We start from the raw sequence: 13,176 nt of genomic DNA, 5'->3' as shown, positions 1-13,176 counted from the left end.
AGATATGTCTCCCAAACACTTAAATCTGGAAAAGGTGTTTACTAACATATGTCCTTTTATAAACTAAAGGAAATTTAATTTAATATGAATTTCACACCAAATTACAAGGGGAACAATCTCATAGTTCTCAAGCATTTTGCAAAAAGGAGAACACTTGCATATTCCATATTTACATTTTTAATAATTCAGGTCATCAACATTTTAATAAAACAAATAAATTTAATACATACTATAGTTAGTTTAGGACAAATTCATTAAGTTGTGAAGTATGAATATACCACATTGTTCAAATAATGAAGAGAACACATGAGTTCTAGCAAGGGCATGATGAGAGGGAGAGCACAGAATATGGGTTATGTAAAGAATATCCATCATGGGGAATTGAATTAGATGCATCTCATTTTCACTTTGTCAAACTTAGTTCATATTCTGGTTGAAGACCAGCATGCTACGTAGGATAGCAACTATCCACAAGGCAGGTATTATATCTTCATTTGACAGGTCTGGGGTCAGGTAGGTCAAATCAATACTTTAGAGACCCATCCACGGTCAAAAATGGACAATAAAGAACCACATGATATATGAATCTGGCACACAGGGAAAAGAACTCGTTTAAAATGAGGAATAATGATAAGAATAGAAAAAGGGATTTCACTCAAAATAAAAGGAAAAATTGTATTTCAAGAACATATTGGAAATATCATGTGGACTAATTCAGTTTGATATAAGAAAGTAGAATTCTACTTATCACTGCTTTAAGTAAGACACCATTTTAATCAGTATGTCAAAACGCAGACCGGAAAATACCTAACCATTTGTTTATATGGTTTTGTGCGAAAGGTTGAAAAAAACTCAATTGTTTTTAGATACTTGCAAAGTTCCACAGACACTGAAGACAAAATATTAATTATAGATGTCATACTGCCGTGGAATGGAAAGGGATCAGGAATATATTGGTAGGCAATACTATTTTACCCATTCATTTCTGGTACCTGACAAAAAGAGACAGAAAATACTGTTGACTAGTAGATTACTACATGGACTCAGAAGCATACGATGCACAACCTCCTGAAAAGCAGGTTACTTTCCCCCTGACAGTCCAATGTTCCTAACTTCATTCTTGCAATAGGCTGTGCCACACTTTTCACTAAAGACAAACCCTAGGCTAGAGAAGTTGATCATCAAAATTAAACCAAAGCTTAAAAATATGGAACAAGCACTCAAAAAAAAAAAAAAAAAATTAATGACTCAAGATGTCTCTATTGGCTTTGTTTTATTCTAGGACAAACCTCAGCAAAAGCCTGTTTTACAGTTTCAGTCAACCTTTCCTCTGTTTAGCACTGAAGGCAAAACTAGAGTCTGAATTACTTCCAGCATATAGGGAGGACCTAGCTCTGCTCTACCTTTTGCTTTATAACCAGCGTTTCCAGGCTTAGTACAGAGCAAAAGGTAGAAGTAGTCTTCTGTAGAATTTTATAAGATCTTGATATAAATTTCCCCTAGTTTGGGACTGCTCGGCTATTGGGATTTGGTTTGGACTTACTTCTATCAAATAGATTCACTGACGTGTGAACACCACTTTTTCTTATTATTTCAAAGCTTTATTTTTTCTGTTGGCATAGAACAAAGATTCTTACCAGTAACCTTCAATTCAACTGTTCTTCGTATAAGCTTGCCTTCAAACTTTAGTTCACAGGTATAATTTCCTCCATCTTCTTCCTGGACCTCTTGTATTAAGAGAGTATTTCCCTTCTGAATTACAACGCTTCTCCACATTTTTGGCTTACATTCCTGCAGAAAAAAATCCATTGCCAAAATTACCCAGCTTGTATGACATAAGACAGTGTTGCCTGATCAGATTTTCAGTATTACACATAAGTAAACAACCATCTCAATATATTTTGCAATTCAAATTCAAATATAATTTCAGAAAGCACAGAGATCTGAAACTGGAATTAATTTGAAGACGGAAATTAAACAGAAATGTTTTTAAGGTTCAGTAATTCCCACTGTATCACATGGGCCGTGTTTAATACATAGTACCCTGAAGCAATGGTTAAGTATCTTCTCTTTTTCATGATGAGCAACTGTCAAGACCTCTACTTCAGAATGGACCATTAAAATGCATCTCTGTTTGAAGGGAGTAAGGGCAACATCTGTTAAGAGTTAGCCTGAAGGCAAACTTTACACACAGTCTCAGGCTAGAACCATTTACCAACAGAAGAAAACAAGAAGAACAACAGCAGTTTTGTGAGCAAGAGAATTCAGGAAGCCTGGTTTCCTTATGGTCCTGTTTCTCAACACTGGCTTCTCTGGCACCTGGTGAGCTTTGATTCAGCCTTTTCCCACCGCTGGGCTCTTTGTAGCATCACCCCCATGTGTGTCCTCTGGTGGAGTACATGGTACTGATGGCCTGCAACTCTCACTGACTTCACCAGGCAGACCTTAGCTGTTACTTGGCAGATTTAGGTTCATCACTATGAATTGTGGTCCTACTGGAACAGCATTTGAGTCCTTCTGGATAGCGTGTGATACAGTGCAAGAAGAGGCTCTCCCTTTCCTAACATACTATATCCCTGCAGCCAGATCAGTCACCTTCCACATTAACAGTACTCATGATTGAATACCTCTTGGAATGCTCTGAACTAAAAGCACAGGCACAATCTGATCATTGTCTCTTTAAAACAGTACCTCAACATTATATATTTCTTGTCTCTCAATAACTTTAACATCAAACCTGTTCTGCCTGCAAACAAAATCACGCTTTTCTCAGTTCTCTAAAACACTCAGTACTCCCAACAGTTCTGGAGGCTCTGGCTAATTCTGTACTCAGACCACACAAAGCAACATAGGGCCTGAGTACCTTTAATGCTCCTCTATTCCCTCTCTCAAGGTGGCAACATGGAATAAGCTCTCAGACTGTAACGAGCAATCTCGTATCAGTTACATCAGGCTCAGCAACTTCAGAGATTCGTGTAATAGCCCAGACCTGTGCCCCATTTTCTGCTCAACTGAAACAGCAGCGTCAGAAATACAGCAGCATCAGAAATACAGCAAACAATACAGAACAAAGCTTTCTCTTCAGAAAACAATCAAACAAGAAAATACTTTGACATGCAAATATATTGTATGACAGCAAGGGAGCAGAATGACACAAACATAATTTTTTGATGGGACTCCATACACATTCCAAATCCACAATGTCAGATTCTAAATTAAAGGATAATAGTAAAGAAATAAAAAGATGGGACTGTGAGCTTCTGGCCTTGCACTTGAAAATGGAGCACTGAAGCATTTATCCCCATCCCCAGTAGGCCAAATTCTGTTACAATGTGGTGAGATTTTTAATTCTGAAACTGTGCGATACTACTGCAGGTAACAGAGTGTTCAGGTTATCTTTCTGTTTCCAAAGTACAGTTGTAAGGAAAGTGTAATCTTGTCTTGCATGTGAACTTTAGTTAACACCGATGACAGAGAATGATCAGAATCCAGATCCTATCTGCTGTGCTAAGAAGAATCAGAGCTTATTTTTGTTACTAAATTGCACTGGCATTGGTTGAGATTCATGCAGGACATGGATCTGAGCCGGAAAATGCCATTAAATCCTTTCTGATTTGCACTCAATTTTTTAGTCCTATTTAAAGGTACATCAACCACCTACTTGGAGTAACTAAATCTGAACACTGAGCAAAGAATATGATTCAGTTCTATTCAATCCTAATTTAGAAGGAATACAATTTCCAGAATACACAAAGTAAGAATATTTCAGGTATGCACCCCTTCAGTTCAGCACTGAAAGACCCTATCATATGTTACCAGTTTTATATTCTCTATTTTATTTTAAAAAGTATGGGAGCAAAGAGATCGAAGATACATTTTCATTTCATACACTTTCTATTTTTATATACCACATATTTGTAACAAGAAGGGCGACATCTCTACTACTACAGAGATTAATGATTTAGCACAAACAACGTTTGTGCTATTGTGGTTTTACAGAAAGGAATTGTTCTGCTAGAACTGTACCACTAATGTCCTAATTGTTTCTTTTTGTATCTACTTAAACCACTTCATATTAAAAAATATTTATAAGCCTTTCTTTCCCAATTTTAGCTAATTAATTTTTCTTCTCCTGACTATGCAGGCTTTCTAAACATATGTTGAAAATGCCTGTTTTATTCTGCCTGTTTTTTCAGACTAGTTCAATACACAAAACTAAAAGCAAATAAGGGGAGAAGCTGGAAAATCATAACAATTTGTATTTTAAGCAACAAAAATGGCCAAGAAACAAACCAATTAAAAAAAAAATCTAACTAGTCTTCATATTGTGAAAACAATCTAGATTTTACTGTCAGAGGTCTGCTAATTTCTCTAACAAGCTAAGTGCTCAATTGTACGACTGTTGCTTGTTTAACCAATTAACTGCTCTTTTCTGCTTTTGCACCATGTTTACCTGCTAGAAGAATCTGAAAGTTTCTTTTTCTATCCTATTTATTCTCCTTAGACACCTTAAATGTTTTCGGTTTTTCTCCCCCAATAATTAAATTGTGTAGTATTATGCTTCTTTTTCTCTTCCTTGAAATTTAAGTGGCAGCACCTCAACAACTCTATTTTTTGTAGGGTAGATAACAACTACCTGTCCTTCACCTGACATTTTGATTGTTTTCGCAGCCCGCCCTTCAACCCAGTAGTAGAAAAGAGATGATGGAAATCTGCATTCTAGATGTAATATACCTTTTTCCTCTGCCAGTTGATTTTTCATGAAACTACTCTTACTGTTAAATCCCATTCATTCAATCATGCCTTGACACATACATTTATTTCCAAAAAATCTTATACTTGTTGTCAAAACAGTTCTAACAGGCATAACAGAGCTGTGTGTATATCAATGGCTTTAATTGTGGAAATCTTTAAAAACAAGTATTTCATGCAGTGTAAGTCTAGCCAGATATGAATTTGATACTACTGTTAAAACAAATCCTTACAGCAAATGTTTTATTACTTATCAGGTATGCATGTGGAAATCTATTCAGGCATAATTATTTTAAAGGCGTGTTTAAATTACAATTAACTCCCGATAAATTGATGCAATTATTGGCTTAGATTCATTAATCCCTCCACAGAGAGAAGCCTTTCAGAAGGCAGGGCAAGCCCTGCACACAGTGGGCTTGCACCATTACAGTCCTGTCTGATGGCATTTCATCTGTCACAAGTCCAAACTCCCCGACTACCAGCAAACTGGCAGGTTCTCATGAACACAAGAATTTCTCTTTTCAGCCAAAGGTATAAAGAAGGAACCTCAAGGACTTCCTCATATTTATTTATCTACTGTTCTGTTTTGGACAATTTATGCTCTCCCGCTAGATGAAAATCTTTTCTAAATGTATCAGCATGATGAAAAGGAATTGCCCCCAGTGCCTCTGGAGCAGATTTACACAAGAAGATGGCTGATTACACCTTCATGTACATGTCAAACTAAACTCAGTCACAAAGGTAGAGGGGAAAAACTTGAGGATCCAGTGTGCTATGACTGGAAACAGATGCCTTCTTCAGAATGTGAGGGTCAGATCCTAAAGTGGAATATCACTTTACACTATTCTTTGGGAGAAGGGATCTGCTTTTTGTTACACACGTTGCCTCACACAGCATGATCTTAAGTCCCACACTGTGGATTGTAGGGGTTACCTCAGTACTCATCATACTATTTTGAAATCCAAGTAATTACATATTTTCTAGAAACTGGACTGAGGCTCTTTTGAATAGGCAGACTTCTATTAACAGTTAGTACCACAAGACCCTCTAGAATATTTTTCCAAAACCCTGTTTCAGGAATAAGTTTCAAGGGATAACCTGACATATATACATTCTGCATAAAATTAATATTGACATTTTACATTACTGAGCTTCCTGACTCAGGTCCACATAACATAGGTTTTGTCTAAGCACTGAACTGATAGCACCTTATTGTTAATTATGGATAAGGAGGTATACGTAGTAGGCTATTCCACTAATGTCTCTCTTCATCACTAAGCCAGACTAAAGGTTGTCGACTTCAATTCTCACCATTATCATCCAACCACATCATTTCTGTTCCATTTCACCATGGTGATGACTTGTCAGTCAGCTGTCACACTCCAGCCTGGTGTCACACAACCTGTGTGTGCAACCCAGATAACACGTGTGGGTATATGGAACAAAGACACTTCTGTTCCCTTTCTTGGTCAGCACAAAGCATCATTGATGTGGGGTTGTATGTGCATCTTCCTTAGACTGATTTCTGCTCCGTGACAGCTGAAGATTATTCCTGCCTGACTTCTTTTGCAGCATGCTCTTGCAAAAAAATGTGATCTGGTGTTCAGTAATACCTAGGTATATAGGACAAGAAACAGCTTCTCTCTGGTACCCTTTTTCCTCCAAGACTTCAGACTTAATTGAATACATGTATTTTATATATGAACAGCACTGAAGTTATCCACCATATGCTGAGAGAAACAGCTTCAATGGCTGAAAGAAAAACTTTGTTTATACTAACAGTGGGTTATGGCACACGTTTTGTTACTATTAGATAGAACATGTGAGATTTCTGTAAAAAATAGAAATAGATGACAACTTTTAAAATTGCTCTTTTCTGATGCAACCTGCTAAGGAGCAAAAAAATCTGCAGCTCTGCACATATTACTTACTTCACACAAAATAACTATCTTTAAAGAACGTCATTAAGGTTGGCAAAGCAAGCACTCAAAATTTAGGATTTAACTGGTTTGTATGTTTCTGTCTTCATTACCTGAACCAAGTTTGTCCTAAACTCATTCTGCCTTTATCCCTACAATCCAAACTCTATTTCCCATGGATCCCACAGAGCTCTTCCTCTTGCCCAACTATTTCTTGTTCCCTCTGGCTCTCAGCTCTTTATTCTTCTCCACTGTTTCTTGCAGCAACTCATACCTGAGGGCTTTTCAAATATCAGACTTCAGTCCAAGTCCAGACAACAGGTAAAATTTGCCAGACCTTGCTATGGTCTCTGTACCTGATGTCTGCCTGGCAACCCATATTTTAGTCATTCTCCTGTTTTCTTGGGGAGCTACAGAAACACATCACCAATACATCTGCTGCTGAAAGTGGTGTGTGATACTTGACAGGCCTTGGAGAAGGTACAGCCAGCTGAGTTACCTGCCGAATAGTAAAAGTATCTAACAGACCTCAGCTAAAATTAACAGACCTCAGTAAAATTACTCGATGACCCTCAGCAAAAGTAAATGCATCTCTGTGAAATTACCCAGCAGGCTTTGGTAAAAATTAACAAGCCTTGGTGAAATTACCCAACAGACTTCATAAAAATTAACTGGGTAGCACTACTGAAGCTGGCGTTGCTGTTACACCTTTGGTTCCATTGCAGGTTGCCTCCCTTTGTTTCTACTACACTATCAGGTAGGGAGACATCCCACCAAGGTGGAAACTGGTACAGAGGCAGCACAGTGGTTTGGGAATGTGGTACTGCTGTTAGAGACATCGTGTGACCTCTTGCACAGAACATCCTCATTGATGCTGATGCTGGGTAGTTTTGCCTGCACTTTCGTATTACTTCTGTAATACCGAGACAACATCCTCCAGACCAGTCACAAACCACTACAGGCTCAGAAGAGGCCATCTCTAAGCCTCAGACTGAAAACAGTGGAAGTTCTGTATAGTTTGAGCACAAGAGCAATAAGACAGCAATAGTTACCTTGTACCACACCACATCTGGCTCTTGACTGGCTGTTTTGTAATCCTCAATATCAGGACAGGAGATTGTCTTTCTCTTAGTGACTTCTGATTTTTCCAGATATCTGATCTTGCTGTTGTAGCAAAGCCCAGATTCATTCTCAGCTACCGTCAAGGACATGGACACCTTCATGCAATACGTTGAGTTTCTGCAGGGACAGAAAGATGTTTTCATTTATCCTACCTCCTTTTTACCATGTTCGTTTCAGCACAGTAAGTTTCTTTGTTAGGCTCTCTTCTTCACAAACGCTTCAGCGACACATTCAAATAGTGATTGTCACACTGTGTATTTCCAACACAGACAAATTACTAGAAAATGTAAAGGCTCATTTCTGATTTACTATGAAGAACCCTGTAGAAATTTTGTTGACAAGTGATCTAACCCAGCACGGCAGCTCTTTCGAGCTTGCGAGTCTACGAACGCAGGAACTTGCTGGCATCTCAAATGTTGGTCAGGACACACTGTCCCATTTCCTCTGCGTGTCACACACACTCCTCCTTTCCCTCTTTCTCTCCCACCTTCAGGAGATTTCACTCCAGTACACAGTGCTATACATTTGAGAAGAAGGGTTATGTGCTGGATGTTAAAGCACATTATGCAGGAAGAATCCCTCCCCCTGAAGGAACTGCTATATAAAATCCTACAGCATGTGATGTTGTGGTGGGTTGACCCGGACCGGCTGCCAGCCGCCCACCCAGCTGCTCTCTCACTCCCCCTTAACAGGATGGGAAGGAGAAAATAAGATGAAAAAGCTCCCGGGTCTAGATAAAGACAAGGAGATCACCTACCAATTACCATCATGGGCAAAACAGATTCGACTTGGAAGAAATTATTTTAATTAACTGCAAATTAAAATAGGTTTGGATGCTGAGAAAGACAAAAAAGCTAAACCACATTCCCCTCACCTCCCTTTTTTACTTCTCTACCTCTCCCTCCCCAAGTGGCGCAGGGGGTGGGGATGGGGGGTTGTGGTCTGTCTGTGGCTCCGTCCTCCTCACGCGTTCCCCTGCCCCTGCGTGGGCCCTCCGTGGCTGCCGTTCCCGTCAGGAAAACCAGCCCCCCGCCCCGGGGCCCCTCCGCGGCCGCAGGGCCGTCCCTGCCGGGGGCCTGGCGCGCCTCCCCCCTCCTCCTGCCCGGCCCTCGGTGTGGCAGGGCTGTTCCTCACGCGTTGTCCCTCACCCCTCGCCGCCCGCCTTGCCCTTTCCTCAACACGCCTTCCCCTCGCGAGGGGCTCGGCTGTGCCCTGCGCTGGGGGAACCGGTCGGAACCGGCTGGAACCGGCCGTGTCCTGCACGGGGCAGCCCCTGGGCTCTCCTCAGAGGGGAGCCTGCCGCCCCGCTGCCAGCGCCTGCGCGCGGGCCCCCAGCGCGGATACACAAGAAGTCAGACTGGTGGTTACACGAACACGTTTTGGCCTTAAAATCCTTAAAAATGTAATCCCTTAGCACTTCAAACCATTGCCTGCTCTATCACCAAAGAACCCTGACAGAGTTAAATCCAGGCGAGCGGATTGCGAGCTACAGCTAGTTTTTCTTAATATCAGGGTAGAATAAACACAACCAGCCCAGCTCCCATGCCTCAATCATGAAAACAGGATTAAATTAAATTCCTTCAGACTTGCATCTTTAACAGATCTACCAGACACACAATAAAAAAAAAACCCCTAACTGGTGTTTGTCATGGTGTTACTGTGAAGCATTTGCACTTTGCACAGGATCATTGCAACCCAGACTGTCAGCTTCTGCCCTTCATTAGGTGTGATGGCAAGCTACAAAGTACAAGCGACAATATAATGAGGCTCTTCCTCCCATCATGCATCATTTTGTCATTTTAATTGACTGCGCCAGAACCAAAAAAGCCTGGAGTAAAACCGACGTGCTGGGTGGTTACTCCCATCAAAGGGAGTTGTGGCAGGAGATACTGCCGCTTTGCCACTGCCTCTTCCATTGCAGCTCGGCTGCAAACTGGTTTAGCTGAGGCAAGACGGTGGCACGGCAGACAAAAACTGCCCTGTGCACCTGGAAAGTGATCCATCAGTCAAATCCCGACACTAACGATACTGGCTGCTTACTCCCTCCAATTAGACTCATGACAATGCTTTTAATTTAAAAAAAAAAAATAGAAATCCAACACGCTCCATAACAAATCTTTTCTTATGCAATGTTTCAACATGTCACTCCGTCAAGTGAGCCTGTAGTTGGGAAGAAATTAAAAAGGTCTATGGGGACACTTCATCACGGCTCTAAGCTTCACGCTAAACAAGCGCTGACATAACACTGTGCCAATGGCTTCTTGTCAAAGGTGTGCCACGAGCAGGTATTTGCAGAAAGAGGTATTTGCAAGGTAAATCAACAGGCAATCTTCAGAAACCTCCCATTTTCAGCATCGTTAGTGTTACGTATTCAGCAGAACCACAGACTCCCCCCTTCCTACTCCCTTCTCTTCAAAATGCCACCTGCGCATTTATGTGATAGAATTGGTGGCTATTTTCTCTGTCCCTCACCTCAGAGTGGAAAGGCTCATTTTGCACACTGCCATGATGTGTTTCAGTTGAGGGGCTATAAAAAAGTCTCATCCTCACAAACTGCACAAAATGTATTATCTTACCTGAAACAAAAGTTCTCTGGACTGAAAAAATGCATCATTTGGGGTGGGCTTTTCAGAAATACTTATATGATTTAGGGAACATAAGTCAACTTTCTCCCAAGCTACTTGCTTTTGAAAAGGGTTACCTTTTTTGCAGGAAGAAAACAAAACATATTTGGAAAGTTTCAACGCTTCCTAATACAGCACTGAAAATCCACAAAATATGGATACAACCACTCAGTATAATCAATAGTAATTAATCAGTAATGATTATTTAACTTTCCTGAATGACTACAAGTATTACTGAGTGCAAATAAGGTCACATGCGCTCAGTAATAATGATCCAGGCTAATCAAGAATAATGGCTTTGAATAGTTGTCCATAACTTGGTGTTATTTAATAGTGCTGTATCTTCTGCTAACAATCTTGCATTATTTAGATTGTATTTTGAAGAGCGCTGGAGGCTACTTCTATTTAAAATGCTTCCTGGAACCACGACCTAAAAATGTAGTATTCTTTTCATTAGTTACAATTAGAATTGAGTAGAATTGAGAAAACTGAGTGCCTGGTGAGCACTATCACTTTTGTTCACACTCCATGACCGAGACAATAAATCTATTCAGGCTCATGATGAAGAAAGCCCTCACTAAGCCAACAGCAATAGACTTGAAAGCTTTATGAATGCTTCTTCACCACCCACTCACGTTAGTGCTACTGCTGGTAATCCAGAAAAGGGCAACTTCTGCACAGATTCCAGTGAATGAAGCAGCAGCCTTCCTTCAATCTAGTCAGTTTGGGATAACAGTTATATTTCAGTCATGTACAAAAGGAAACAGCAGTTTGATCAGCCTTACTGTTTTTCTCAATTTTGAGGCAGAAGTCTGGGAGCCAAAGTTTGTAGCAAACATGAGCCATTTCTCCCTGTGCTAGGCAAGCTGCTCCCCAGGACAGTATGGATTTCATCACTCAGTTCTCTGAGCAGGTGATGGGTCTGTGCTGACTTTTTCTTGGAGACTCCCACGGCTACCATTTTTCTGTCAGCTCAGATGGTGCAAGACAGAGCTTCCTAAAAAGATAAATTCCCTTTGTTTTAACCAGAAGATTGCCATGGAATTGACCATGTTCATCCTTCGCAGGAATTAGTAGGTGAACCTGTTAATTTTCCTACACAGAAAAAAACCTTGTAATTTGAACTGTAATTTGCAGAAAAACATGCATTTGGTTTCACTGGCACACGGGAACGTGCTGTCTTCCCTCCCTTGTGGGGCCGGGGGCATAAAGGGGCTCTCTAGAAGGTGACAGCTTGAGGAACTTGAGAACTCAGGCAGGGGATCACAAAGCAGTCAATGGTCACTACAGCATTGTTTTTATCACCTGGGTAAGCAGACAGGAATATTATGGTGCTGGCCGCCACGCAGGTCACTGAGGTGATGGGAACTCACCTACAGAAGTCCCCCTGGAAGCCCACAGAGCTGCTGTGCTGGGAGGGATCCAGTTCTTTCTTTCCAATTGTTTTCAGGACCACTGTGTCCACAAGGGATCACCTTGATGAGCTGCATTTAAGTTGTTTATGGTAAGGGTCGTCTTTAATTTTTTTTTTTTTTTAAATGCGTGGAGCCTGACTAGCATGAATCCTACATTTATTGCTTTTCTTCTTTGAAAAGCTAAACAGATGGCCTATGAATTATAAAAAGGAGGATCCACTTTTGTTTTCAGTACATGGTCATGGAGCTTGGTGGGAGAGGTCAGTGCCCCCAGCAGTTTGCTGACTGGCAGGAAAGGTTATATGACCATATTTAATGAGGAAAGTTGGAACACAAGAAGAAGAGATAACTATAGCAAAGCTGGTAACCTGGGTTCTGCTGTCAGAATTGGTGGCTGAAAGGAATAAAAAGGAAGCATCTTCCAGGTGGATGAGGAAGATGCTGGAGGGCTTCCAGTGGTGATCTCAGTATTGTGAGGCCAGGTAAGAAGAGTTGTATATAAGTAGAGAATATTGAAACCCAAATGAACCTGGCAGACTGCAGAGACCCCACTTGCCACATATAAAGGAAATAAGCCCATGAGTCTGAAAGTGGATCTTTTAATAATTTGCCTTTTCTGAAAGGTTTCCAAACCATTCGTTTTCCACAGGAGTCGACTTCCAATGGATTCCATTTCTATAGGACGTAGCAGTGGTTATATGGGGAACAGGAAAAGGGAAGAAAAGAAAGAATCACTCCATAGTACAAAGAAAAAAATGTCTTATGTTTTCACACTGAAACTAAGATTTGTAATTCCCTATTTCAAGGGACTAGTTACAAACTGGGCCTACTCTCTCAACTGGAAATGTGAAGAAGGGTTTAGCTTTGCCAGAGTTCACAAAACAGTTTTCTTTGTTCTCACGGCAAGGCATTTGTAATCCCCAGGCCACCTGGAACTGGCTCTGAACCACAAACTGAAGCCAGCTTAGAATCCAATAGAAAACCACAGGGAAAACCAAGGGAGTTTAACAGGTCTCAAAACAAAAGCAAGCAAAATTGTGAGTTTGGCTTGACTTCGAAGCAAAGACAAGAGGGAAAAACAGAGGATATAAAGAAACGGATAAGAAGGACATTTGAAATTGAAGTGTCAATCCCTAAATTGTTTTTCATGTTGTTTTGAATTCAAGACAATTCATCAGCCCTGAGGCTGAATTGAAATTAGACAAAATATTCACAACTTTGGAAAAAACTTTTTTGGCATTTGTGTTTCTGCTAAGCGAGGGTAGTTTGTTAAAAGAGTCAAGTAAACCAATTTTGTCTCTAGTATGCATGGAACCTTCCCTACCTCATTTATCGATTTTCTTA

At 40.6% G+C, this 13,176-nt stretch overlaps 1 protein-coding gene across 3 annotated transcripts in view; it reads right to left on the bottom strand.

Moving 5' to 3' along the window:
* Positions 1-13,176, bottom strand: part of IL1RAPL2 (interleukin 1 receptor accessory protein like 2) — a 402,879-nt gene that overhangs the window by 174,043 nt on the left and 215,660 nt on the right. For all 3 annotated transcript variants that reach the window (XM_052813838.1, XM_052813840.1, XM_052813839.1), the window contains 2 exons: positions 7,724-7,910; positions 1,638-1,791 (listed from right to left, as the gene is read on the bottom strand). In XM_052813838.1, the coding sequence (XP_052669798.1) occupies positions 1,638-1,791; positions 7,724-7,910 (341 nt within the window). The remainder of the gene's footprint in view (positions 1-1,637; positions 1,792-7,723; positions 7,911-13,176) is intronic.

This window comes from Harpia harpyja, chromosome 18 (assembly GCF_026419915.1).
Source record: "Harpia harpyja isolate bHarHar1 chromosome 18, bHarHar1 primary haplotype, whole genome shotgun sequence".
In the NCBI taxonomy this organism is placed as follows: domain Eukaryota; kingdom Metazoa; phylum Chordata; class Aves; order Accipitriformes; family Accipitridae; genus Harpia; species Harpia harpyja.
This window is presented reverse-complemented; position numbering and strand designations above follow the sequence as displayed.